At 53.4% G+C, this 24646-nt stretch overlaps 1 protein-coding gene across 5 annotated transcripts in view; it reads right to left on the reverse strand.

Moving 5' to 3' along the window:
• The window catches only part of LOC137335843 (zinc finger MIZ domain-containing protein 1-like), a 212301-nt gene that overhangs the window by 120590 nt on the left and 67065 nt on the right, over nucleotides 1-24646 (reverse strand). For 4 of the 5 annotated variants that reach the window (XM_068001309.1, XM_068001307.1, XM_068001311.1 and 1 more), the window contains 2 exons: nucleotides 20174-20317; nucleotides 10454-10567 (listed from right to left, as the gene is read on the reverse strand). In XM_068001309.1, the coding sequence (XP_067857410.1) occupies nucleotides 10454-10567; nucleotides 20174-20242 (183 nt within the window). In that variant the 5' untranslated portion in view covers nucleotides 20243-20317. Of the gene's footprint in view, nucleotides 1-10453; nucleotides 10568-13795; nucleotides 13884-20173; nucleotides 20318-24646 lie in introns of those variants that run through there. The other variant, XM_068001310.1, reaches the window with a different exon arrangement.

Below are 24646 nucleotides of genomic sequence, written 5' to 3' on the forward strand. Positions count from 1 at the left end.
GCGCATGCAGTGAACGTGTGGGTGCTGTGATCGTGTGAGTGTGCGCACGCAGTGAATGTGTGGGTGTTGTGATCGTGTGGGTGTGCGCACACAGTGAACGTGCGGGTGTTGTGATCGTGTGGGTGTGCGCACACAGATGAACGTGCGGGTGCTGTGATCGTGTGGGTGTGCGCATGCAGTGAACGTGTGGGTGCTGTGATCGTGTGAGTGTGCGCATGCAGTGAACGTGTGGGTGCTGTGAACGTGTGAGTGTGCGCATGCAGTGAACGTGTGGGTGCTGTGAACGTGTGAGTGTGCGCATGCAGTGAATGTGCGGGTGCTGTGAACGTGTGAGTGTGCGCACGCAGTGAATGTGCGGGTGCTGTGAACGTGTGAGTGTGCGCACACAGTGAATGTGTGGGTGATGTGATCGTGTGAGTGTGCGCATGCAGTGAACGTGCGGGTGCTGTGAACGTGTGAGTGTGCGCACACAGTGAACGTGTGGGTGTTGTGATCGTGTGAGTGTGCGCATGCAGTGAACGTGCGGGTGCTGTGAACGTGTGAGTGTGCGCACACAGTGAATGTGTGGGTGTTGTGAACATGTGAGTGTGCGCACACAGTGAACGTGTGGGTGTTGTGATCGTGTGAGTGTGCGCATGCAGTGAATGTGCGGGTGCTGTGAACGTGTGAGTGTGCGCACGCAGTGAATGTGCGGGTGCTGTGAACGTGTGAGTGTGCGCACACAGTGAACGTGTGGGTGTTGTGATCGTGTGAGTGTGCGCATGCAGTGAACGTGCGGGTGCTGTGAACGTGTGAGTGTGCGCACACAGTGAATGTGTGGGTGTTGTGAACATGTGAGTGTGCGCACACAGTGAATGTGTGGGTGCTGTGAACGTGTGAGTGTTGTGATTGTGATAGTGTGCGCACGCAGTAAATATGCGGACATGGTGAACGTGCGGGCGTTGTGAACGTGTGAGTGTGCGCATGCAGTGAATGTGTGGGTGTTGTGAACATGTGAGTGTGCGCACGCAGTGAACGTGCGGGTGCTGTGAACGTGTGAGTGTGCGCATGCAGTGAATGTGTGGGTGTTGTGAACGTGTGAGTGTGCGCACGCAGTGAATGTGTGGGTGTTGTGAACGTGTGAGTGTGCGCACGCAGTGAATGTGTGGGTGTTGTGAACATGTGAGTGTGCGCACGCAGTGAACGTGCGGGTGCTGTGAACGTGTGAGTGTTGTGATTGTGATAGTGTGCGCACGCAGTAAATATGCGGACATGGTGAACGTGCGGGCGTTGTGAACGTGTGAGTGTGCGCATGCAGTGAATATGTGGGTGTTGTGAACGTGTGAGTGTGCGCACGCAGTGAATGTGTGGGTGTTGTGAACATGTGAGTGTGCGCACGCAGTGAACGTGCGGGTGCTGTGAACGTGTGAGTGTTGTGATTGTGATAGTGTGCGCACGCAGTAAATATGCGGACATGGTGAACGTGCGGGCGTTGTGAACGTGTGAGTGTGCGGGTGTTGTGAGTGTGCGGGCGTTGTGAACGTGTGAGTGTGCGGGCGTTGTGAGTGTGCGGGCGTTGTGAACGTGTGTGTGTGGGCGTTGTGAACATGTGGGTGTGCGCACGCAGTGAACGTGCGGGTGTTGTGAACATGTGAGTGTGCGCATGCAGTGAACGTGTGGGTGCTGTGATCGTGTGAGTGTGCGCACACAGTGAACGTGCGGGTGTTGTGATCGTGTGAGTGTGCGCACACAGTGAACGTGCGGGTGCTGTGAACATGTGAGTGTGCGCATGCAGTGAACGTGTGGGTGTTGTGATCGTGTGAGTGTGCGCACGCAGTGAATGTGTGGGTGTTGTGATCGTGTGGGTGTGCGCACACAGTGAACGTGCGGGTGTTGTGATCGTGTGGGTGTGCGCACACAGATGAACGTGCGGGTGCTGTGATCGTGTGGGTGTGCGCATGCAGTGAACGTGTGGGTGCTGTGATCGTGTGAGTGTGCGCATGCAGTGAACGTGTGGGTGCTGTGAACGTGTGAGTGTGCGCATGCAGTGAACGTGTGGGTGCTGTGAACGTGTGAGTGTGCGCATGCAGTGAATGTGCGGGTGCTGTGAACGTGTGAGTGTGCGCACGCAGTGAATGTGCGGGTGCTGTGAACGTGTGAGTGTGCGCACACAGTGAACGTGTGGGTGTTGTGATCGTGTGAGTGTGCGCATGCAGTGAACGTGCGGGTGCTGTGAACGTGTGAGTGTGCGCACACAGTGAATGTGTGGGTGTTGTGAACATGTGAGTGTGCGCACACAGTGAATGTGTGGGTGCTGTGAACGTGTGAGTGTTGTGATTGTGATAGTGTGCGCACGCAGTAAATATGCGGACATGCTGAACGTGCGGGCGTTGTGAACGTGTGAGTGTGCGCATGCAGTGAATGTGTGGGTGTTGTGAACATGTGAGTGTGCGCACGCAGTGAATGTGTGGGTGTTGTGAACATGTGAGTGTGCGCACGCAGTGAACGTGCGGGTGCTGTGAACGTGTGAGTGTTGTGATTGTGATAGTGTGCGCACGCAGTAAATATGCGGACATGGTGAACGTGCGGGCGTTGTGAACGTGTGAGTGTGCGGGTGTTGTGAGTGTGCGGGCGTTGTGAACGTGTGAGTGTGCGGGCGTTGTGAGTGTGCGGGCGTTGTGAACGTGTGTGTGTGCGGGCGTTGTGAGTGTGCGGGCGTTGTGAACGTGTGTGTGCGGGCGTTGTGAACATGTGGGTGTGCGCACGCAGTGAACGTGCGGGCGTTGTGAACATGTGAGTGTGCGCATGCAGTGAACGTGTGGGTGCTGTGATCGTGTGAGTGTGCGCACACAGTGAACGTGCGGGTGTTGTGATCGTGTGAGTGTGCGCACACAGTGAACGTGCGGGTGCTGTGAACATGTGAGTGTGCGCATGCAGTGAACGTGTGGGTGTTGTGATCGTGTGAGTGTGCGCATGCAGTGAACGTGTGGGTGTTGTGAACATGTGAGTGTGCGCATGCAGTGAACGTGTGGGTGCTGTGATCGTGTGAGTGTGCGCACGCAGTGAATGTGTGGGTGTTGTGATCGTGTGGGTGTGCGCACACAGTGAACGTGCGGGTGTTGTGATCGTGTGGGTGTGCGCACACAGATGAACGTGCGGGTGCTGTGATCGTGTGGGTGTGCGCATGCAGTGAACGTGTGGGTGCTGTGATCGTGTGAGTGTGCGCATGCAGTGAACGTGTGGGTGCTGTGAACGTGTGAGTGTGCGCATGCAGTGAACGTGTGGGTGCTGTGAACGTGTGAGTGTGCGCATGCAGTGAATGTGCGGGTGCTGTGAACGTGTGAGTGTGCGCACGCAGTGAATGTGCGGGTGCTGTGAACGTGTGAGTGTGCGCACACAGTGAACGTGTGGGTGTTGTGATCGTGTGAGTGTGCGCATGCAGTGAACGTGCGGGTGCTGTGAACGTGTGAGTGTGCGCACACAGTGAATGTGTGGGTGTTGTGAACATGTGAGTGTGCGCACACAGTGAATGTGTGGGTGCTGTGAACGTGTGAGTGTTGTGATTGTGATAGTGTGCGCACGCAGTAAATATGCGGATATGGTGAACGTGCGGGCGTTGTGAACGTGTGAGTGTGCGCATGCAGTGAATGTGTGGGTGTTGTGAACATGTGAGTGTGCGCACGCAGTGAATGTGTGGGTGTTGTGAACATGTGAGTGTGCGCACGCAGTGAACGTGCGGGTGCTGTGAACGTGTGAGTGTTGTGATTGTGATAGTGTGCGCACGCAGTAAATATGCGGACATGGTGAACGTGCGGGCGTTGTGAACGTGTGAGTGTGCGGGTGTTGTGAGTGTGCGGGCGTTATGAACGTGTGAGTGTGCGGGCGTTGTGAGTGTGCGGGCGTTGTGAACGTGTGTGTGTGCGGGCGTTGTGAGTGTGCGGGCGTTGTGAACGTGTGTGTGCGGGCGTTGTGAACATGTGGGTGTGCGCACGCAGTGAACGTGCGGGCGTTGTGAACATGTGAGTGTGCGCATGCAGTGAACGTGTGGGTGCTGTGAACGTGTGAGTGTGCGCACACAGTGAACGTGTGGGTGTTGTGATCGTGTGAGTGTGCGCACACAGTGAATGTGTGGGTGTTGTGAACATGTGAGTGTGCGCACACAGTGAATGTGTGGGTGCTGTGAACGTGTGAGTGTTGTGATTGTGATAGTGTGCGCACGCAGTAAATATGCGGACATGGTGAACGTGCGGGCGTTGTGAACGTGTGAGTGTGCGCATGCAGTGAATGTGTGGGTGTTGTGAACATGTGAGTGTGCGCACGCAGTGAATGTGTGGGTGTTGTGAACATGTGAGTGTGCGCACGCAGTGAACGTGCGGGTGCTGTGAACGTGTGAGTGTTGTGATTGTGATAGTGTGCGCACGCAGTAAATATGCGGACATGGTGAACGTGCGGGCGTTGTGAACGTGTGAGTGTGCGGGTGTTGTGAGTGTGCGGGCGTTGTGAACGTGTGAGTGTGCGGGCGTTGTGAGTGTGCGGGCGTTGTGAACGTGTGTGTGTGCGGGCGTTGTGAGTGTGCGGGCGTTGTGAACGTGTGTGTGCGGGCGTTGTGAACATGTGGGTGTGCGCACGCAGTGAACGTGCGGGCGTTGTGAACATGTGAGTGTGCGCATGCAGTGAACGTGTGGGTGCTGTGAACGTGTGAGTGTGCGCACACAGTGAACGTGTGGGTGTTGTGATCGTGTGAGTGTGCGCACACAGTGAATGTGTGGGTGTTGTGAACATGTGAGTGTGCGCACACAGTGAATGTGTGGGTGCTGTGAACGTGTGAGTGTTGTGATTGTGATAGTGTGCGCACGCAGTAAATATGCGGACATGGTGAACGTGCGGGCGTTGTGAACGTGTGAGTGTGCGCATGCAGTGAATGTGTGGGTGTTGTGAACATGTGAGTGTGCGCACGCAGTGAATGTGTGGGTGTTGTGAACATGTGAGTGTGCGCACGCAGTGAACGTGCGGGTGCTGTGAACGTGTGAGTGTTGTGATTGTGATAGTGTGCGCACGCAGTAAATATGCGGACATGGTGAACGTGCGGGCGTTGTGAACGTGTGAGTGTGCGGGCGTTGTGAGTGTGCGGGCGTTGTGAACATGTGAGTGTGCAGGCGTTGTGAGTGTGCGGGCGTTGTGAACGTGTGTGTGCGGGCGTTGTGAGTGTGCGGGCGTTGTGAACGTGTGTGTGCGGGCGTTGTGAACATGTGGGTGTGCGCACGCAGTGAACGTGCGGGCGTTGTGAGTGTGCGGGTGTTGTGAACGTGTGGGTGTGCGGGTGTTGTGAACGTGTGGGTGTGCGGGCGTTGTGAGTGTGCGGGCGTTGTGAACGTGTGAGTGTGCGGGCGTTGTGAGTGTGCGCACGCAGTGAACGTGTGGGTGTTGTGATTGTGATAGTGTGCGCACGCAGTAAATATGCGGACATGGTGAACGTGCGGGCGTTGTGAACGTGTGAGTGTGCGGGCGTTGTGAGTGTGCGGGCGTTGTGAACGTGTGAGTGTGCGGGCGTTGTGAGTGTGCGGGCGTTGTGAACGTGTGAGTGTGCGGGCGTTGTGAACGTGCGGGCGTTGTGAGTGTGCGGGTGTTGTGAACGTGTGGGTGTGCGGGTGTTGTGAACGTGTGGGTGTGCGCACGCTGTGAACGTGCGGGCGTTGTGAGTGTGCGGGTGTTGTGAACGTGTGAGTGTGCGGGTGTTGTGAACGTGTGGGTGTGCGGGTGTTGTGAACGTGTGGGTGTGCGCACGCTGTGAACGTGCGGGCGTTGTGAGTGTGCGGGTGTTGTGAACGTGTGGGTGTGCGGGTGTTGTGAACGTGTGGGTGTGCGGGTGTTGTGAACGTGTGGGTGTGCGGGCGTTGTGAACGTGTGGGTGTGCGGGCGTTGTGAACGTGTGCGGGTGTTGTGAACGTGTGGGTGTGCGGGTGTTGTGAACGTGTGGGTGTGCGGGTGTTGTGAACGTGTGGGTGTGCGGGCGTTGTGAACGGGTGCGGGTGTTGTGAACGTGTGGGTGTGCGGGTGTTGTGAACGTGTGAGTGTGCGGGTGTTGTGAACGTGTGGGTGTGCGGGCGTTGTGAACGTGTGCGGGTGTTGTGAACGTGTGGGTGTGCGGGTGTTGTGAACGTGTGGGTGTGCGGGCGTTGTGAACGTGTGCGGGTGTTGTGAACGTGTGAGTGTGCGGGTGTTGTGAACGTGTGAGTGTGCGGGTGTTGTGAACGTGTGGGTGTGCGGGTGTTGTGAACGTGTGGGTGTGCGCACGCTGTGAACGTGCGGGCGTTGTGAACGTGTGAGTGTGCGGGTGTTGTGAACGTGTGGGTGTGCGGGCGTTGTGAACGTGTGCGGGTGTTGTGAACGTGTGAGTGTGCGGGTGTTGTGAACGTGTGGGTGTGCGGGCGTTGTGAGTGTGCGGGTGTTGTGAACGTGTGAGTGTGCGGGCGTTGTGAGTGTGCGGGTGTTGTGAGTGTGTGAGTGTGCGGGCGTTGTGAGTGTGCGGGTGTTGTGAACGTGTGAGTGTGCGGGTGTTGTGAACGTGTGAGTGTGCGGGCGTTGTGAGTGTGCGGGTGTTGTGAGTGTGTGAGTGTGCGGGCGTTGTGAGTGTGCGGGTGTTGTGAACGTGTGAGTGTGCGGGCGTTGTGAGTGTGCGGGTTTTGTGAACGTGTGGGTGTGCGGGCGTTGTGAGTGTGCGGGTGTTGTGAACGTGTGAGTGTGCGGGCGTTGTGAGTGTGCGGGTGTTGTGAACGTGTGAGTGTGCGGGCGTTGTGAGTGTGCGGGTGTTGTGAACGTGTGAGTGTGCGGGTGTTGTGAACGTTGTGAGTGTGCGGGTGTTGTGAACATGTGAGTGTGCGGGTGTTGTGAACGTGTGAGTGTGCGGGTGTTGTGAACGTTGTGAGTGTGCGGGTGTTGTGAACGTGTGAGTGTGCGGGCGTTGTGAACGTGTGAGTGTGCGGGCGTTGTGAGTGTGCGGGTGTTGTGAGTGTGTGAGTGTGCGGGCGTTGTGAGTGTGCGGGTGTTTTGAACGTGTGAGTGTGCGGGCGTTGTGAGTGTGCGGGTGTTGTGAACGTGTGGGTGTGCGGGCGTTGTGAGTGTGCGGGTGTTGTGAACGTGTGAGTGTGCGGGCGTTGTGAGTGTGCGGGTGTTGTGAACGTTGTGAGTGTGCGGGTGTTGTGAACGTGCGAGTGTGCGGGTGTTGTGAACGTGTGAGTGTGCGGGTGTTGTGAACGTTGTGAGTGTGCGGGCGTTGTGAACGTGTGAGTGTGCGGGTGTTGTGAGTGTGTGAGTGTGCGGGCGTTGTGAGTGTGCGGGTGTTGTGAACGTGTGGGTGTGCGGGCGTTGTGAGTGTGCGGGCGTTGTGAACGTGTGAGTGTGCGGGTGTTGTGAACGTGTGAGTGTGCGGGCGTTGTGAACGTGTGAGTGTGCGGGCGTTGTGAGTGTGCGGGTGTTGTGAACGTGTGGGTGTGCGGGCGTTGTGAGTGTGCGGGTGTTGTGAACGTGTGAGTGTGCGGGCGTTGTGAGTGTGCGGGTGTTGTGAACGTGTGGGTGTGCGGGCGTTGTGAGTGTGCGGGTGTTGTGAACGTGTGAGTGTGGCGTTGTGAGTGTGCGGGTGTTGTGAGCGTGTGAGTGTGCGGGTGTTGTGAGCGTGTGAGTGTGCGGGTGTTGTGAACGTGTGAGTGTGCGGGTGTTGTGAACGTGTGAGTGTGCGGGCGTTGTGAACGTGTGAGTGTGCGGGCGTTGTGAGTGTGCGGGTGTTGTGAGTGTGTGAGTGTGCGGGCGTTGTGAGTGTGCGGGTGTTGTGAACGTGTGAGTGTGCGGGCGTTGTGAGTGTGCGGGTGTTGTGAACGTGTGGGTGTGCGGGCGTTGTGAGTGTGCGGGTGTTGTGAACGTGTGAGTGTGCGGGCGTTGTGAGTGTGCGGGTGTTGTGAACGTTGTGAGTGTGCGGGTGTTGTGAACGTGTGAGTGTGCGGGTGTTGTGAACGTGTGAGTGTGCGGGTGTTGTGAACGTTGTGAGTGTGCGGGCGTTGTGAACGTGTGAGTGTGCGGGTGTTGTGAGTGTGTGAGTGTGCGGGCGTTGTGAGTGTGCGGGTGTTGTGAACGTGTGGGTGTGCGGGCGTTGTGAGTGTGCGGGTGTTGTGAACGTTGTGAGTGTGCGGGCGTTGTGAACGTGTGAGTGTGCGGGTGTTGTGAGTGTGTGAGTGTGCGGGCGTTGTGAGTGTGCGGGTGTTGTGAACGTGTGGGTGTGCGGGCGTTGTGAGTGTGCGGGTGTTGTGAACGTGTGAGTGTGCGGGCGTTGTGAGTGTGCGGGTGTTGTGAACGTGTGAGTGTGCGGGCGTTGTGAGTGTGCGGGTGTTGTGAACGTTGTGAGTGTGCGGGTGTTGTGAACGTTGTGAGTGTGCGGGCGTTGTGAGTGTGCGGGTGTTGTGAACGTGTGAGTGTGCGGGCGTTGTGAGTGTGCGGGCGTTGTGAACGTTGTGAGTGTGCGGGTGTTGTGAACGTGTGAGTGTGCGGGCGTTGTGAACGTGTGAGTGTGCGGGCGTTGTGAACGTGTGAGTGTGCGGGCGTTGTGAACGTGTGAGTGTGCGGGCGTTGTGGACGTGTGAGTGTGCGGGTGTTGTGAACGTGTGCGGGTGTTGTGAACGTGTGAGTGTGCGCACGCTGTGAAAGTGCAGGCGTTGAATAATGGACTGAATGCAGAATGTGTCCATGTGGGGAACAGCAGGCTGGAGAAGAAATGCATTTGCTGGTCTGCGGGTCTGGGTTGTGAGTCAGCTGGCGATTTATACTGGCAATGTAACTAAATCAGTGTCAGCTCGCCAAGGAAGTGGGTCTGATTTATGGCGGTGCTGACTCAGATCTCATAACCCTGGGCCCTCCCCCCATCAACCAAACTCAGATCTTCAAGTTGCTGTGAACAGGATGCTGGAGCATTCAAGTCTCAGTCTTGACCAATATTCAGGTTCAATCCTCCCCGTGTGTGTCCAAGCTTATCTCTCCGAGGGTGTCCGAGAAAGGGAAGAGAACCAGCCTGAACGTGGAGCCAATACATAATTTAACAGCTGCCCACAACGTAAAGAAAGTCAGCCGGCATTGTCGATCCACAGGATGGGGTGGATAGAAAGCATTCTCCCAACTGAAAGGGTTAACATGTTTGTCAGGGACGACTGGTGAAGGGGGAGGAATTATCGAAATAAAATATAAAATAATGAACATGTGGCCAAGCGAGTGCAGAGCAAATGCCTCAATCTCTATGTGCAACAGGACTTTTCCCCTTTGAAGCAACTAATAACGCAAGATTAACATTCAGATTTGGCAATCCACAAAGTGAGGCTGAAGTTCAGCCAGGTCCCCCTCGGCCTTCCTCAAGGTCCCCCTCGGCCTTCCGCCAGGTCCCCCTCGGCCTTCCTCAAGGTCCCCCTCGGCCTTCCGCCAGGTCCCCCTCGGCCTTCCGCCAGGTCCCCCTCGGCCTTCCGCCAGGTCCCCCTCGGCCTTCCGCCAGGTCCCCCTCGGCCTTCCTCAAGGTCCCCCTCGGCCTTCCTCAAGGTCCCCCTCGGCCTTCCTCAAGGTCCCCCTCGGTCTTCCGCCATCTCTCCCACCTGGTGGGACACCCAGCAGACGGATCCCCCGCAGAATTTCAGAACCAGTATTTTAGACCAGGTCAATAACTAAAGATTGGGTCCTTTATGACGGTTTATCTCAACTCATCCTCAGCAAGCTGGATGTACTGTAATCACACCTACTGAAAATGGTACCATTGTTCCAGCTGTCTCAGTCACACCTAGCCTGCGCAATGGTTCACAACATGCACTGAATCGTTAAAAAAATTATTCAAGACTATATTATAGTTTTCACTGGAACAACGGCAGGTATCGACCAATGTTCCAGGCACAGTCCAGAATGGCTTCGCTGCAGTTTACTTTTGATCTCGCTCAGCACCACATCTGTCCTAGACTGCATCAGTAGCAGAAGTGGGATCAGGTGTCGGTACAGAGATGGGATCAGGCAGCCAGCGTCATAAATTGAAGTTCAACCTTCAGCAGTGATTTTTACGAACAGCATTTTCCCCCTGCTGTTGCTGCCAATTATCCTCCTCTGACGAGGAAGGTGGAATGGGCCTTCAGTCATGACCTCTTCATAAAGGTTTTCAACTCAGCATCTTGGAAATTTTCAGTTTTCTGCCTGATCCTGAGCTGCGGCACTGAGCTACCCGGCGATGCCCCATTTGGCAGCCCAGTGCGGGACCGACTGACAAAACTCTTTTGGTTGAGGGACGTGAATCTGAACAGACAGGCAAGTCCTGTGATTCAAAACTCACATCCTTCTTGAAAGGAGTCAAGTGGTAAACCGTTTGAGCTGATGGGTCACGGGCCTTCTGGAGTTATGGAAGGACGGTCACCCAAATGTCATTAAAGGCAAGTGCTAACCGGCAGTCGGTGAGAGAACTTACCGTCAAACATCCCATGAGACTCTGCTCGAAAGCTCTCTGGAACGCCCGAGGGTCTTCACACCAGTCAAGGAGTTCTTGGGCTGCTGTCTGGAAACTGCCTGGACTTTGTAGGTGCTGTAAAAGGAGGAGAGATCACGTCAGAAATGACCTGGGAAAGCAATGGCACTCACTGTACGAAAGCATTGATAAGAGTCACATTGGGGATGGGGGAGGGAGAGCATAATCTTTATTCAGAGTCGCTGTCCAAACACATTCCGTTCCAAATCAACACTGAGAACCATTGTCGAGAAGTGGTTCCTCTATTGAGCTGGTTTTTTAATTCAGTAAATCTAATTGTATAAAAATATCGGGAACGCCCGTCACGTTCCAGATTTCCCACTTTTTGCACACAGCAGCAACAAATCACAATCAGAATTTTTTTTTAAAAAGAAAGACAAAAAGAGAAAGAAACCCAGTTACTTCCTGTTGTTAATCTAACTTAAAATCATAGAATCTTACAGCACAGAAGGAGGCCATTCGGCCCATCGTGCCTGTGCCGGCTCTTTGAAAGAGCTATCCAATTAGTCCCACTCCCCCTGCTCTTTCCCCATAGCCCTGTAAATTTTGCCTTTTCAAGTATTTATCCAATTCCCTTTTGAAAGCTTCCACCACCCTTTCAGGCAGTGCATTCCAGATCGTAAAAATAATTTCTCCTCATCCCTCTCCCCTCTGGTTCTTTTGACAATTATCTTAAATCTGTGTCCTCTGGTTACCGACCCTCCTGCCACTGGAAACAGTTTCTCCCCATCTACTCTGTCAAACCCCTTCATGATTTTGAACACCTCTTAAATCTCCCCTTAACCTTCTCTGCTCTGAGGAGAACAACCCCAGCTTTTCCGGTCTCTCCACATAACTGAAGTCCCTCATCCCTGGTCCCATTGTGGCAAATCTCCTCTGCACCCTCTCTAAGGCCTTAACATCCTTGAGATAACCTGGAGACGTTCTTGAGGCCAAGCAGCAGCCCATCCCGAGAAACGTCCAACGACAATAATAATTAGCCCACTGGCCTCCAGCCCCATTCAGACCACTTCCCCACGGGGAATATCTAACCAGTGGTAAGGGAACGGGGTTTATGCCAGGGGTCAGTGACAATGTTCAGTTGCAGGAAGCTGTGGCTCATCCATGACTTGATGTCAGACATATCAGATATCGAGGAGTTCTCTACACATTGCGTGCCACAGTGACAGTTTGGTTGATCTGAAAGAGGAATAGAGCTTGACGACGCATGGGTTGAAATTGGTTTGTGTGGTATTAGAAACCAATGCATGAAAAGGCTCGCATTAAACCTCTCCGCTACTGTAGTCGCAGGTTAGAACCTTCCTGGAAACAGAAGACAAAGGAAGTCCAATGAACATGTTAACAGACCCTTTACACAGCGCAATCTCAACCGACCCGAGTTCTGACAAAGGGTCTCCACCTGGGACATTAACCTGTCTTCCCTCTCTCTCAGATGCTGACCGACCTTACTGAGTATTTTGCAGCGTCTACAGATTTTCTTTTTGAACCTCAGAAATTAGACGTTGGTGGTGAAAGTTTTGGAAAGAGCACGACAAAGTTGCAATGTGTTGAGATTTTGCTTGTTCGGCTGGAGTTCAAAGCAGGGCATGACGCAGCAGATTTTTGCAGAGATGATATCATTACTAATAACTAAATAGCTCCCGAAGTGGTTCTAACATGTACAATTAGCGAGTAATCACAGACTTATGCAGCAAGCGCCACATTGGGAACTACACTTTATTGTACAGAAACCCAGGTGAAGAGCCAAGGCCCGCAGAGCAGGATATCAGTGAGGTGTCTGAGAAAGAAGAAAGAAAGGACGAGCTCAAAAGCAAAACACTGCAGATGCTGGAAATCTGAAATAAAACAGAAAATGCAGGACAGGCTCAGCAGGTGAGGTTCAGTTCTGACGAAAGGTCTTCGGCCTGAAACTTTAACTCTGTTTCTTTCTCCACAGATGCTGCCTGACTTGCTGAGCTTCTCCAGCATTTTCTGTTTTTATTCAAGAAAGAACTAACGCCTTTCATGGCCTCAGGATGTCCCAAAGCGCTTTACAGCCAATGAGGTACTTTTGAAGTGTAGTCACTGTTGCGATGCAGGAAACGCGACAGCCAATTTGAGATAAATGACCAGATAATCTGTTTTACTGATGTCATTTGAAATATTGTCCGGGACGCCGGGGAGAACTCCCCCCCATGCTCTTCTTCGAAATAGTGCCGTAAGATCCATTACGGCGACCTGAGGCGGCAGTCGAGAATAGCGAGGAAGAGCGAAGCAGGAAAGTTGGAGGCAGGTGGTGGCCCCAATGTGAGCTCCTCAGGTGTGACTCGCCCGATAATGATGTGTGTTCTCTCGAGAACAGCGCAGTTTCGAAAACAAGCCTGCACATCATTCCAACGGTGTCAGGCGTTGGCATAGGAACAGCTTGTACTGTTCTGTGGCTCCTGGCACAGTTTAAAAAAAGATACGATTAAGGCTTGGCCACCTCCAAATTAAGTGAGCACTTTAACCCCTTCACTACTGGACCTGCGAGCAGTGGAATTAGCTATTCCAGGTAATGGAAGGCCCCTCCAGAAACAGGCGGAGAGGCGATCCGTCGCAGGGGAAGGAATGAACAATAAAAAGAGTGATACTGAATACTAAGAGCACTGATACGCTGCTGCAATCAAACTCTTTCTTTAAATGCCAGTTTTTGTCCCCTCTTCTCCTGGAGGTGACAACCCTCGCCGGGCGATGATTCCACAGAATACGAAGTTCTGATCCACCTCAGCCCAATGGCCTCCACGTGAGAGTCTGGACACAGAGCACACTGGCAGGCTATTGGACTGTGGGAGGCACACCGGCTGAGCTTGCTCCTCCTCACCCAAAGTCCGTACACTTTGCAGCAGGGTAATGATCACGGGCGGGGGGACCCTGGTTGCTTTCTCTCTCCCCCCCCACCCACCCCCCCAGCTCCCCCCGCCCGTCCCCCCCGCACAGAGCTGGTCGAGCGGCCCAACTGAAATCAGCTAACTCCGCACAGACGGAATCAAACCTCACCCCCAACGCGCCATCGGAATGGCTCAACAATGTCAAGTTTCAAAAAGAGTACCACTGCAGTTAAAATTACTCGGCAGCAGGCAGGATGCAGCGCTCTCTCTCTCTCTCTCTCATATAATTAAAAATTAACGTGGTAAACAGTCGATTCTGATGGGGCTCCACTGAGGGTGTGGCAATTAAAGTCAGAGAATCGCTGACAGAAGTCAACAGTAATAATAAAAAAAAAAGAGTAAAAATAAATATAATTGAATTCGGGCCAGAACTTACCGCACCAAGTACAGGGGCCGTTGGAAGCAGTTTGCAAAGAGCCTGCCTGAGAAGCTTGCCGCATGTGGGAGCTAAATGTTGTCAGCATGTGAAGGAGTTTGCACTGCGACTATTGTCCCTCAGACCAGATTACTCCCACTCTCCCCTCTGTCTGTTGTTAAGTGTCGCTCCAGGCCCACTTGTCACTGCTCATTTTGAGCCCTGATTGTTCATCTCTCTTTACAGTGAGCAGCACATTTCATTCTCATTTTTTAAATCGCACAGCAGAATTCTACGGACCCAAGGCCCCGAGATTAACAGATTCACAACAGACCTTCAAAAGTCCAAGGTTTTTCGTTAACTGAGCTCATAGTAGCACTATGTGAAACTGCTGGAAAATAATCTCAGCCAGCAGACAAAAAAAATGTTCAACAACATCATAAAATTCTCAAAAAAAAAATCCTTTGCAGAACCAAACATACAATGAACGCACGATGAATTTCCGAGATCCACTGAACTGACTCCATTGAGATCACTGCTGCCATAAATAAAGTTGCCAACAAGTGTATCTGGTGCACATAAATTCTCCCACAGTTCTGGTCACTGTGAGCCAGAGGTTGTCTTCGAAAAGCTGAGTGGTCTTTCCAGGCTCACAAACGAGGCATCGCCACACGGGCTTGTTGCCAGAGGGTTACCAGTGCCAAGTGAAATCAAAATGAATTGCCAGCCGTGGCTCGGTGGGGAGCACTCGTCTCCGAGTCAGAAGGTTGTGGGTTCAGGCCCCACTCACATAATCTCGGCTGACACTCCTAGTGCAGCACTGAGGGAGTGCTGCATAGTCAGAGGTGCCGTCTTTCAGATGAGATGTCAAACCGAAGGCCCATCTGCCCCCTCAGGTGGACGTAAAAGATCCCATGGCCACTATTCGAAGAAGAGCAGGGGTAGTTCGCCCCTGAGTCCTGACCAATATTTATCCCTCAACCAACATCACTAAAACACAGATTGTCTGGTAATTATCACACTGCTGATTGTGGGCCCTTGCTGTGCGCAAATTGGCTGCCCCGTTTCCTACATTACAACAGTGACTACACTTCAAAAGCACCTGAATGGCTGTAAAGCGCTCTGGGACATCCTGAGGTCGTGAAAGGCGCTATATAAATGCAAGTTCTTTGTGGAACCAATCCCAGCAAGAGCCAATGCCTCCAGGAGAGGAGGGCATGCGTTAGTCAGGACCAGTCAGCATGACTTTCGAAAAGACAGGCCTTGCTTGACCAAACTTATCGAATTCTTTGAAGAAATAGGAGTGCTGGGGGGACAATGCGGCGGATGTGGTTTACATGCATTTCCAAAAAGCATTTAATAAAGTACAAAGTGAGAGACTTACGGCAAAGATGGAATTGAGGGGAATGTGGCCACATGAGTAAAGAGACAGTTTGAGAGCAGAAAGTAAAGGGGAGGGGCACTGACTGGAAAGGAGTCGTGGGTGAACTTATGAATTACGGGAACAAGATTGAAATTTGCCGATTAAGGAAATTTGGGGATTTGGCAGATTTGGGTGAGGATTGTGAAAAACTGTAGGAGGACATATGGGCGGAGAGGTGGCAAATGCAGATTCATGCAGAAAATGGGAAGTAATACATTCTACAGGTCAGGAAGAGGCGGTACACCATTAATGGGCAGATTGTAAATGAAGCGTCCGAGCTTTGGGGTGTGGGGTACTTGGGTCATTGACGGCTGAGCGTGCAGCTCCCTTGTCAGTCATCGGTCATTTCATAGAATAAATTACAGCATAAAAGGAGGACATTCAGCCCATCGCGGCTGTGCTGGTGACGGCTCTTGAACTGGAGTAGTCTACCCCAATCCCATTCCCTGGCAATATTGGTACCCCGTTTTACAGCTGGGTAGATTGGAGCTCGCTCCCACTTGTGGTGAATCTCATGGTCAGGGGGATTACTTGTATCAGAAAATGTTGTCAGTGGGGGTGGTGGGTGAGTGTATTTAAAACAGAAATGTATTTCCCCATCTCACTCCCACCCTGCCCTCTTACGGCCGAGTGGTGGTGGGATGTCCTTGGCCGCCTACACTGTTCCAATCAAGCTCAACGCAACTCGAGGAACAGCACCTCATCTTTCAGCCTTTACTTTGCACCTTTCCAGCTTTAACAATGAGTTTAGCGACTTCAGATCTTAACCAACTCTCCCATTTTCTCGGACAGCAGATACTGATAACGGAGGATGGCAGCACTAGAGTCACTGGGAGTGGGGGAGGTGTGGGCCGGTGTTTGGGGAGAGGGGGAGGTGTGGGGGAGGGTGTTTGGGGAGTGGGGGAGGTGTGGGGGCCGGTGTTTGGGGAGTGGGGGAGGTGTGGGCCGGTGTTTGGGGAGCGGGGGAGGTGTGGGGGAGGGTGTTTGGGGAGTGGGGGAGGTGTGGGGGCAGGTGTTTGGGGAGAGGGGGAGGTGTGGGGGAGGGTGTTTGGGGAGTGGGGGAGGTGTGGGGGCCGGTGTTTGGGGAGTGGGGGAGGTGTGGGCCGGTGTTTGGGGAGAGGGGGAGGTGTGGGGGAGGGTGTTTGGGGAGCGGGGGAGGTGTGGACCGGTGTTTGGGGAGTGGGGGAGGTGTGGGGGCCGGTGTTTGGGGAGTGGGGGAGGTGTGGGGGTCAGTGTTTGGGGAGTGGGGGAGGTGTGGGGGCCGGTGTTTGGGGAGAGGGGGAGGTGTGGGGGCCGGTGTTTGGGGAGCGGGGGAGGTGTGGGGGCTGGTGTTTGGGGAGTGGGGGAGGTGTGGGGGACGGTGTTTGGGGAGTGGGGGAGGTGTGGGGGCCGGTGTTTGGGGAGCGGGGGAGGTGTGGGGGTCAGTGTTTGGGGAGCGGGGGAGGTGTGGGGGTCAGTGTTTGGGGAGCGGGGGAGGTGTGGGGGTCAGTGTTTGGGGAGCGGGGGAGGTGTGGGGGCCGATGTTTGGGGAGCGGGGGAGGTGTGGGGGACGGTGTTTGGGGAGTGGGGGAGGTGTGGGGGACGGTGTTTGGGGAGCGGGGGAGGTGTGGGGGACGGTGTTTGGGGAGCGGGGGAGGTGTGGGGGCTGGTGTTTGGGGAGTGGGGGAGGTGCGGGGGCTGGTGTTTGGGGAGTGGGGGAGGTGTGGGGGTCAGTGTTTGGGGAGTGGGGGAGGTGTGGGGGACGGTGTTTGGGGAGTGGGGGAGGTGTGGGGGCCGGTGTTTGGGGAGCGGGGGAGGTGTGGGGGCCGGTGTTTGGGGAGCGGGGGAGGTGTGGGGGCTGGTGTTTGGGGAGTGGGGGAGGTGTGGGGGCTGGTGTTTGGGGAGTGGGGGAGGTGTGGGGGTCAGTGTTTGGGGAGCGGGGGAGGTGTGGGGGACGTTGTTTGGGGAGCGGGGGAGGTGTGGGGGTCGGTGTTTGGGGAGCGGGGGAGGTGTGGGGGTCAGTGTTTGGGGAGTGGGGGAGGTGTGGGGGACGGTGTTTGGGGAGTGGGGGAGGTGTGGGGGTCAGTGTTTGGGGAGTGGGGGAGGTGTGGGGGACGGTGTTTGGGGAGTGGGGGAGGTGTGGGGGACGGTGTTTGGGGAGTGGGGGAGGTGTGGGGGTCAGTGTTTGGGGAGTGGGGGAGGTGTGGGGGACGGTGTTTGGGGAGTGGGGGAGGTGTGGGGGAGGGTGTTTGGGGAGTGGGGGAGGTGTGGGGGAGGGTGTTTGGGGAGTGGGGGAGGTGTGGGGGCCGGTGTTTGGGGAGTGGGGGAGGTGTGGGGGACGGTGTTTGGGGAGTGGGGGAGGTGTGGGGGTCAGTGTTTGGGGAGTGGGGGAGGTGTGGGGGTCAGTGTTTGGGGAGCGGGGGAGGTGTGGGGGCTGGTGTTTGGGGAGCGGGGGAGGTGTGGGGGCCGGTGTTTGGGGAGTGGGGGAGGTGTGGGGGAGGGTGTTTGGGGAGTGGGGGAGGTGTGGGGGCCGGTGTTTGGGGAGCGGGGGAGGTGTGGGGGCCGGTGTTTGGGGAGTGGGGGAGGTGTGGACCAGTATTTGGGGAGTGGGGGAGGTGTGGGGGCCGGTGTTTGGGGAGCGGGGGAGGTGTGGGGGACGGTGTTTGGGGAGCGGGGGAGGTGTGGACCAGTATTTGGGGAGTGGGGGACGGTGTTTGGGGAGCGGGGGAGGTGTGGGGGCCGGTGTTTGGGGAGCGGGGGAGGTGTGGGGGACGGTGTTTGGGGAGTGGGGGAGGTGTGGACCAGTATTTGGGGAGTGGGGGAGGTGTGGGGGCCGGTGTTTGGGGAGCGGGGGAGGTGTGGACCAGTATTTGGGGAGTGGGGGACGGTGTTTGGGGAGCGGGGGAGGTGTGGGGGACGGTGTTTGGGGAGCGGGGGAGGTGTGGGGGCCGGTGTTTGGGGAGCGGGGGAGGTGTGGACCAGTATTTGTGGAGTGGGGGAGGTGTGGGGGCCGGTGTTTGGGGAGCGGGGGAGGTGTGGACCAGTATTTGGGGAGTGGGGATCCCCTATCAGTGCACTGCCGGGAGGGGGATTGGGGGGGTTGGTGAGGAGATCTGTATCCCTGGGGTCTCCCCATCTTTCTCCACCACATTCCCAGGCCACGGAAATCTTCCTAACTTTGCCAGGTTTTCCATGCTTCCCTCCTCCTCTGCTGTAACTATTCACACCTCCTCTGGACCCATCTATTGTTTCTTCACTTGTCCCATTCCCACCCCCTTGTGTCATTTAATCACCCCTCCCCTCCACACTACACCAACTTTCCCCTTTGTTCTTTCCTCCCCTCACCTCTTTTTTTCTGTCTCTGTACTTGCTTAAAAACTGCTCAATCTCTAAAATCTTCCAGCTCTGATGAAAGGTCATTGACCTGAAATCTTAAAATAAAAACAGAAAATGCTGGAAACACTCAGCAAGTCAGGCAGCATCTGTGGAGAAAGAAACAGAGTTAACGTTTCAGGTCGAAGACCTTTCGTCAGAGTTTACATCCGCAGTATTTTGATTTTGACCTGAAACCTTAACTCTGTTTCTCTCGCAGGGTAGATAAAGGCGAACCAGTGGATGTAGTATATTTGGATTTTCAAAAGGCATTCGATAAGGTGCAACATAGGAGGTTGTTACACAAGATCAGGGATCACGGGGTTGGGGTTAATATATTAGCATGGATTGAGGACTGGTTTACTGGCAGAAAACAGAGAGTGAGGATAAACGGGTCATTCTCAGGTTGGCAGGCTGTAACTCGTGGGGTGCCACAAGGATCAGTGCTTGGGCCTCAGCTGTTTACAATCTATATTAATGACTTAGATGAAGGGACCGAGTGTAATGTATCCGAGTTTGCTGATGATACAAAGCTGGGTGGGAAAGTAAGCTGTGAGGAGGGCACAAAGAGTCTGCAAAGGGATATAGACAGGGTTAAGTGAGTGGGCAAGAAGGTGGCAGATGGAGTATAATGTGGGGAAATGTGAGGTTATTCACTTTGGTAGGAAGAATAGAAAAACAGAATATTTTTTTTAAAAGGTGAGAGACTAGTAAATGTTGGTATTCAGAGGGATTTGGGTGTCCTTGTACACGAATCACAGAAAGTTAACATGCAGGTACAGCAAGCAATTAGGAAGGCTGATGGTATGTTGGCCTTTATTGCAAGAGGGTTGGAGTACAAGAGTAAGGAAGTCTTGCTGCAATTGTACAGGGCTTTGCTGAGACCACACCTGGAGTACTGCGTACAGTTTTGGTCTCCCGACCTGAGGAAGGATATACAACGGAGGTTCACTGGATTGATTCCTGGGATGAGAGGGTTGTCCTTTGAGGAGAGATTGAGTAGAATGGGCCTATACTCTATGGAGTTTAGAAGAATGACAGGTGATCTCATTGAAACGTATGAGATTCTGAGGGGGTTTGCCAGGGTAGATGTCGAGAGGTTGCTTCCCTTGGCTGGAGAGTCTCGAACTGGGGGTCATAGTCTCAGGATACGGGGTCGGCCATTTAGGACCGAGATGAGGAGGAATTTCTTCACTCAGAGGGTTGTGAATATTTGGAATTCTCTACCCCAGAGGGCTGTGGATGCTCAGTCATTGAGTGTATTCAAGACTGAGATCGATAGATCTTTGGTCACTAAGAGAATCAAGGGATATGGGGATCGGGCGGGAAAGTGGAGTTGAGGTCGAAGATCAGCCACGATCTTATTGAATGGCGGAGCAGGCTCGAGGGGCCGTATGGCCTACTCCTGCTCCTATATCTAATGTTCTCTCTCCACCAATGCTACCTGACCTGCCTTGTGTTTTCCAGAATTTTTTGTTTTTATTTCAGATTTCCAGCATCTGCGGTATTTTGGTTTTGTTAAAACATAACGCCCTATGGTTGAAAAACCCAACACTTAACTATTGGACGACACAAGCTCCAACAAATCACCATAACAGAGTCTAGCTGACAGCAGGGGCCTTTACCTGTTTAATACACTGCAGTCGATCATTTGTCTGTTGAATGTGTCTGTCCATGGAGGCTAGGGTGTTCATCCTGTCAGGCTGCTGTCGTCCTCTATCTTTCGGCCATCAATTTTCCAAAATACCTTGTCGCAATGCAAGCTGTATCTGAAAATCAAAAGGTGTAGATTACTATTGGTATATCTCGGCCACAATCTGAACAACAACTTGTATTTATATAGTGACTTAACATTGAAAAAATGTCCCTCTGTGCTTCACAGAGGCGATGTCAGGAACAAATGGATGCTGAGCCAATGAAGGCAATATCAGGAGAGGTCACCGAAAGTTTGGTCAAAGAAGTCGGTTTAAAGAGGAGGAGAGGGAGTTGGAGAGGTGGAGGGGCTTCGGCTGGGAATTCCGGAGCTGTGGAGCCTGGGCGGCTGAGGGCGCCATTTGCTGGAGATGCTCTGGCTACGATCGGATAGGTCAGAGTAGAAACAAGCGAGGGTAGTGCCACCCAGCTGGACAACGGAGGAGAGGTGTTGGCGGAGGACGGTGTGGTGGACCGTGTCACAGGCTGCAGACAGGTCGAGCAGGACGATAAATGATAATGCATCCTGGCCACGGTCACAGAAAATGTTTTTTTTTTTATTCGTTCACGGGATGTGGGCGTCGCTGGCGAGGCCGGCATTTATTGCCCATCCCTAATTGCCCTTGAGAAGGTGGTGGTGAGCCGCCTTCTTGAACCGCTGCAGTCCGTGTGGTGAAGGTTCTCCCACAGTGCTGTTAGGAAGGGAGTTCCAGGATTTTGACCCAGCGACGATGAAGGAACGGCGATATATTTCCAAGTCGGGATGGTGTGTGACTTGGAGGGGAATGTGCAGGTGGTGTTGTTCCCATGCGCCTGCTGCTCTTGTCCTTCTAGGTGGTGGAGGTCGCGGGTTTGGGAGGTGCTGTCGAAGAAGCCTTGGCGAGTTGCTGCAGTGCATCCTGCGGATGGTACACACTGCAGCCACTGTGCGCCGGTGGTGAAGGGAGTGAATGTTTCGGGTGGTGGATGGGGTGCCAATCAAGCGGGCTGCTTTATCTTGGATGGTGTCGAGCTTCTTGAGTGTTGTTGCGACTTTAGCTAAGGCCGATTCAGCGCTGTGGCAGCGGCAGAACCCTGATTGGAGAGATTCAAACATGAAGTTGCGGGAAAGATGCGTATTGATTTGGGAGGCGACAACACGTTCACAGACCTTGGAGAGGAAAGGGAGGTTGGAGATCGCGCCTCAGTTTGCAAGGACAGAGAGATTAAGGGTGGGGTTTATTTGAGGAGGGGAGGTTACGATGGTAGTTTTGAAAGGGAGGGGGTCAGTCCCTGAGGAGAGGTGACTATTCACAAAATCAGCCAGCATCGGGGGGCCAGGGAGGGAAGTTAGGTGGTCAGCAGTTTGGCGGGGTTGTAATCAAGGGAGCAAGAGATGAAATTGGTAGGACGTGAGGGGGGATGGGACAGAAACTAGAAGGTCAACTGGAAACAAACAACCCCAGCATAATTAGATTGTCATTTCAAATGTTTTTGTTAAGAGGTTTTTCATTAATGGAAGTTGACGAACATTTGGATTTTCGAGGGTCTGAAAAATTTTATCTGAATTGCTTTCTCGGGCAAATCGAGTGCCGCAGTGAGTTGGTGAGGTCCCTTCCCGTTGGATGTGTGGAGGGTATAGGAGGATAGGAACGGGCTTGGCGGTGATGAACAGTCAGCCAACAGCCACAGTCTGGACTCATACACAAATAGTGGCTTCTTGGGACAAGGTTCTGGAGACACCCCACGGGTGCCCAAAGAAGCAAGTCCCAGCAGGGGTTAGTCCGTCAGGCCAGGAGAGGAAATGGTTCAGGAAAAGAAAACATAAATTGAAGCAATTACAAACAAAAACTGTATGACAAGAGCAATCATTGAAACAATCATTTTTTTTTTTAAGCGGTGCAACAGTTTGCAATGTTGAACAGAACTGTTTTAAAATTGAATCTGAAGGACAGTCTGTTTGGAACGCCGTTGCAATGCTGCCTGGTGGCACAGTGTATTAATACACTGACCCACAGGTCACACCCCAGTGTCCCACAGCATGCTGCGGGGAACAGTCTTGAGTTCGGGGTTCTCTAAAGGTGGGAGAAGGGGCTGATCTCGTCGTCCAGCCAAACCAGCCAGGAAGGTCTCCAGTTCAATCACTCGTCTGCACCATGATGTGGAGATGCCGGTGATGGACTGGGGTGGACAAATGTGAGGAATCTTACAAAACCAGGTTATAGTCCAACAGTTTTATTTGAAAATCACAAGCTTTCGGAGGCTTTCTCCTTTGTCAGGTGAGTGTGTGATTCCTTGAAGGTTACCGCATATGTAGTCAGAGAACAATGCCTGGTGATTACAGATAATCTTTCCAACTGCCCATTGTCAAGGCAATCAGACAGAGAGACAGTACATACAGGACTACTGAATATACAAACGGTCCGAACCCAAAGACAGAGAGAGGGAGAGAGAGAGAGAGAGAGAGAGAGAGAGAAACATCCGAGAGGAAGAGAAAGAGACAGAATGACCAGTTGTATTAAAAACAGGTAACTCTTTTTTTAACCCCACCAGCGAAAAAAAGAGTTAACTGTTTTTAATACAACTGGTCATTCTCTCTCTTTCTCTTCCTCTCGGATGTTTCTCTCTCTCTCTCTCTCTCTGTCTTTGGGTTCGGACCGTTTGTATATTCAGTAGTCCTGTATGTACTGTCTCTCTGTCTGATTGCCTTGACAACGGGCAGTTGGAAAGATTATCTGCAATCACCAGGTATTGTTCTCTGACTATAAATGCGGTAACCTTCCAAGGAATCACACACTCACCTGACGAAGGAGAAAGCCTCCGAAAGCTTGTGATTTTCAAATAAAACTGTTGGACTATAACCTGGTGTTGTAAGATTCCTCACATTAGTCTGCACCAGACTGCCTGGTCTCTGCCGGGGTTACGGCGCGGTCTCTCCCGGGGTTACGGCGCGGTCTCTCCCGGGGTTACGGCGCGGTCCCTCCCGGGGTTACGGCGCGGTCCCTCCCGGGGTTACGGCGCGGTCTCTCCCGGGGTTACGGCGCGGTCTCTCCCGGGGTTACGGCGCGGTCTCTCCCGGGGTTACGGCGCGGTCTCTCCCATTGACCTCAGCTGCCTTAAGCTTCGGAGGGGAAATTCAACCAATGCTCTGGTTGGTGAAAAGTGCACGTGCGAAGCTTGTGATGTGTGTGTGTGCTTGAATATCCTGCTGACATCCACTGTCCAAGTTCATGGATACTCACTATTTTGGCAAGGCAACGAGCACCTTCACAAGAGAGGAGAAAATTGGCAAGTTGAAGTAAAATTGGAACAAAGAGGGTACTTGATATTTGGAGGGTTTTGCCCTTTTCTGAATTATTTTTGGTTTCCTTAAGCAATGCTGGGTCATTCCCCGTCTCCCAACCTGAGGGAGCGGGCCAGCTGATCTGCAATAACTCACCCTCCCATTTTCCCCAACCTCTGGGGACACCTCCACTCTCCGCTTGAGTGCTGTCATTGGGATTTCAGTGCAGGGTAACGCTGGGTGTGTGAAACTTCCACACTGAGGCCACTCGAACTGTGAAAAAACACCCAGCAGCAAAATCCTAGACCGTGTCCTTCTAAACGTGGGCTGTATGTGGAGTGAGCGGTTTGAGCTGTCTGATTCTTGGGTGAAGTACCGATGGGTACATGCCTGTCACTGGGGGCGGGAATAGTTTGAAGAGACAAATTAAGAGCATCAGACAAGAAGCGTATTGTCGAATTTTAAAGGGCATTGGGTTAGATGCATTTATTTCTACAATATATTGCACTGATAAGCTAAATGAACCCAGTGCAAATGCTGAGGCAGCAATTTTATTTTAATTACAATGTCGTTTCAAGTCAAAATACATAATTATTATATGGCGATGCCAATGCCAGTCACAAGCCAAGGTTGACTGTTATTAAATTACACAAAAAAGTAAATACTGCAAATATTTTTTCTCAAGCACAGAGCTGCATTTGTCTCTAATATTTCTTCCTTCCAGGTTTCCTGCCCTCCCCTCCTGAACAGGCTGACCCCTTCCTCGCTGGGGGTTACGAGCTGCTCCCCTCGTCGGCCCTGCATTTTGTGTGAGCTGAGGCAGAGTCTCAGCAGGCTCCTTCTCCGTGGAAAATATCACAGCTGAGCCCAATGCGGCCACCTGCACACAAGGACTTCCAGCGATAGTGATTAGGAGCAGGGACCCTTGCTGATTTATCCCCTCTCGCCCAGAGGCACTGAGGGCCAACGTAGGGCCCCCCCAGCTCAGCGGGGACGAACGTACCACCTTCTGTTCCGTGTGGCTGCTGATGGCACCTCACGCATGTACCCAGTGCCTGATTTCATGTACTCAGCACCTGATGCGTGTACCCAGCACCTGATGCGTGTACCCACTAAGCCAACAGAAGAGCACTTTTAGCTACCA

Source organism: Heptranchias perlo, chromosome 20 (genome assembly GCF_035084215.1).
Source record: "Heptranchias perlo isolate sHepPer1 chromosome 20, sHepPer1.hap1, whole genome shotgun sequence".
Lineage (NCBI taxonomy): Eukaryota > Metazoa > Chordata > Chondrichthyes > Hexanchiformes > Hexanchidae > Heptranchias > Heptranchias perlo.